Raw genomic sequence first — 2231 nt, 5'->3', positions numbered from 1 at the left:
GATTTTTATGTTTTTTTCTTGTAGTCATTAAATATTGAATTTGTTGCCACGTTATTAAATAACACATTGTCTTTTTATTATTTTTAAACTAAACTCAGTAGATGTTTTCATCATTGTGTTTTTGAGCAAATATGATTATTTTTGTAATTATTTGTTTTTTGTCTATGTTATGAGCCCAGGTTTTCATTGGAATGATTAAATGTGGCAGCAATGCAAAACTATTAGGCAACTAGCACATTAGTGTCCATTTCATCTACTCCTGTTGTAGTCAGTGCACGGGCTTCAGTCTCCTGCTCGGTGAGCTCGCTGTAGGGAATTAATGAGACAACGTGCGTACAGGCATAGCAAATTTTTAAAATAGTGTTTGTCCCAAAGGGACGTTAGTTAAAACCATTCCAGCACTCGAGCAATCTCATAAATAGCCTACAAAAGAGAGGAAAAAAAAAACAGACAAGGCTTTTTGCGAACGCTCATGTTTGATCTAAATAAAATCCAGACTGAAAGTAGGTCAGTGCAAAGGGAACTGGTGTGGGCCTGAGAGCACCGTGTCTGAAAAACCCGCCCACCCCCATCCTTCTTACTGCCTCACTCTCATCCTCTCTCGCTCGCTCTTCATCTCATCTAACGCCCCTTTTTTCAGTCTAAAATGCTCGACCTTTTGATCCTAATTCAATATATTTCATTTATTGTAACATCCCCCCCCCCCTCGCCCTTTTGCCCTTTTTTTGGCTTGCCATCTGGGCTCTTCTCCATTTCACACCCATGCTTTTGCATCAAAGGCTGAATCCCTGTCTCTGGCCGCCTACATGAGTGGAGTTATGTTGCTGCTATCACCCAAATAAAACAAATGATAATCATACTGTCAGGTTAAACATCACTTTATTTTTTTCTTTTACCTTGCTTTCACTGATGCAGACTGCATTGCAGTTCTGAAAATTTCCATAATAAATGCAATGCATGCAATATGTATCTTGAGATATATGCTGATAAGATATAAATAAATTAATTTTACAAGATGCAGTGCCTTCTATGCTGTGTAAACAAAAATATCACCAGATGATATCTCCTGTGCAGTCAGTGGCGTAGTTAAGCATTTGTTATTATTTTTTTTTATTTTGTTGATATTAAATTCATGTTGTTGTCTGTGTTTCTGCTCTCTTTGCTACAGTGAGTGAACTTGCATGAAACATTTAGCGATGGTTTTTCAACCTGATGCCTTTCCTGACGAACCTGAGCTCAAACCTGCAGCCTCAAAATTAAAAGACTGACCACCGAGCCGCTGCAGCTCATCAATTATGTTAAAATCATGTCAACATCATTAACATTTTTCTGTAATTAAAACAACTACTCTGTCATGTTTGATATGACATTGATTTAATGTGAGTTTCACCGGTTGTAGATGTACCCTTCTAAAAAAACAGAAAGTGGCTAAGGATAAAGTTAATATACATTTTGAACAAACTGCTCATTGACAGTTTACTGTTTATTTGTTGTCATTTATGTTGTTTTAAATGACTATTTTTTTTGAACAGCAGCACTTCCTTGGAATGCTTGGACTTAGTTTGATTGCTTTTTATATAATTGTACAGATATGAAACCATGCATCTCCTGATTTTAACTTCATTAACACAAGTTCCCATTGAGTATTTATCTATTGTTAACATGTTCTCATTTGTTCGTTTTGTTTGCTTAGATGGAGAAGGTGGTGGAGAGCTGTCCCCCCCAGTGGGTGCTGGTGTCAACAGCAACAGCTGGCACTTCAGATACGGCGCTGGACAGGGCTACATGCCCCCTCAGCCTCTGAAACCTGGAGAGATTCCACCTGAAGCCTTCATCATCCCTGGATCTCCAGCCATCATTTCCATCCGACACGACCCGGGCCCCGTGGATGACAAAGGTGATTTCATAAGCTTTGGTAAGAAGGAGGAGGCCAAGAAGAAGAAAAAGAAGAAGAAGGACAAGAAGGACAAGAAGGATAAAGGAAAAGATGACGGGGATGATTAGAGGAGAGGTGACCCAGAAGCAGAGCAACCACTTACACTACCATCCCAATTTCAGAGCCAGAAAACAATAAAAATAAACCAGATGCACACATAACCGTGGGAGCCGTCATTCACCATATTTGCATAGACTTTGTACAGTGGCCAAATCCTCATTCGACCAGGCCTGGCTCCCACATCAACCAAACACCAACTGTTCTTTTATCTAAAAGGCTGGACCAAATTAAAACA

The 2231-nt window shown here is 39.3% G+C and overlaps 1 protein-coding gene across 1 annotated transcript; it reads left to right on the top strand.

The window, feature by feature from the left end:
• Positions 1–1693: 1693 nt before the first annotated feature.
• On the top strand, positions 1694–2231 carry LOC106535271 (protocadherin alpha-C2; the record flags this gene model as incomplete). Its single annotated transcript, XM_014032241.1, is given in 1 exon segment — positions 1694–2231. A coding segment is annotated over 1 exon segment (311 nt), but the record flags the coding sequence as incomplete, so codon positions are not given.

Source organism: Austrofundulus limnaeus, unplaced genomic scaffold (genome assembly GCF_001266775.1).
Source record: "Austrofundulus limnaeus strain Quisiro unplaced genomic scaffold, Austrofundulus_limnaeus-1.0 Scaffold1400, whole genome shotgun sequence".
Lineage (NCBI taxonomy): Eukaryota > Metazoa > Chordata > Actinopteri > Cyprinodontiformes > Rivulidae > Austrofundulus > Austrofundulus limnaeus.
The sequence above is the reverse complement of the archived record's forward strand: the minus strand, read 5'-3'. Positions and strand labels throughout refer to the sequence as shown.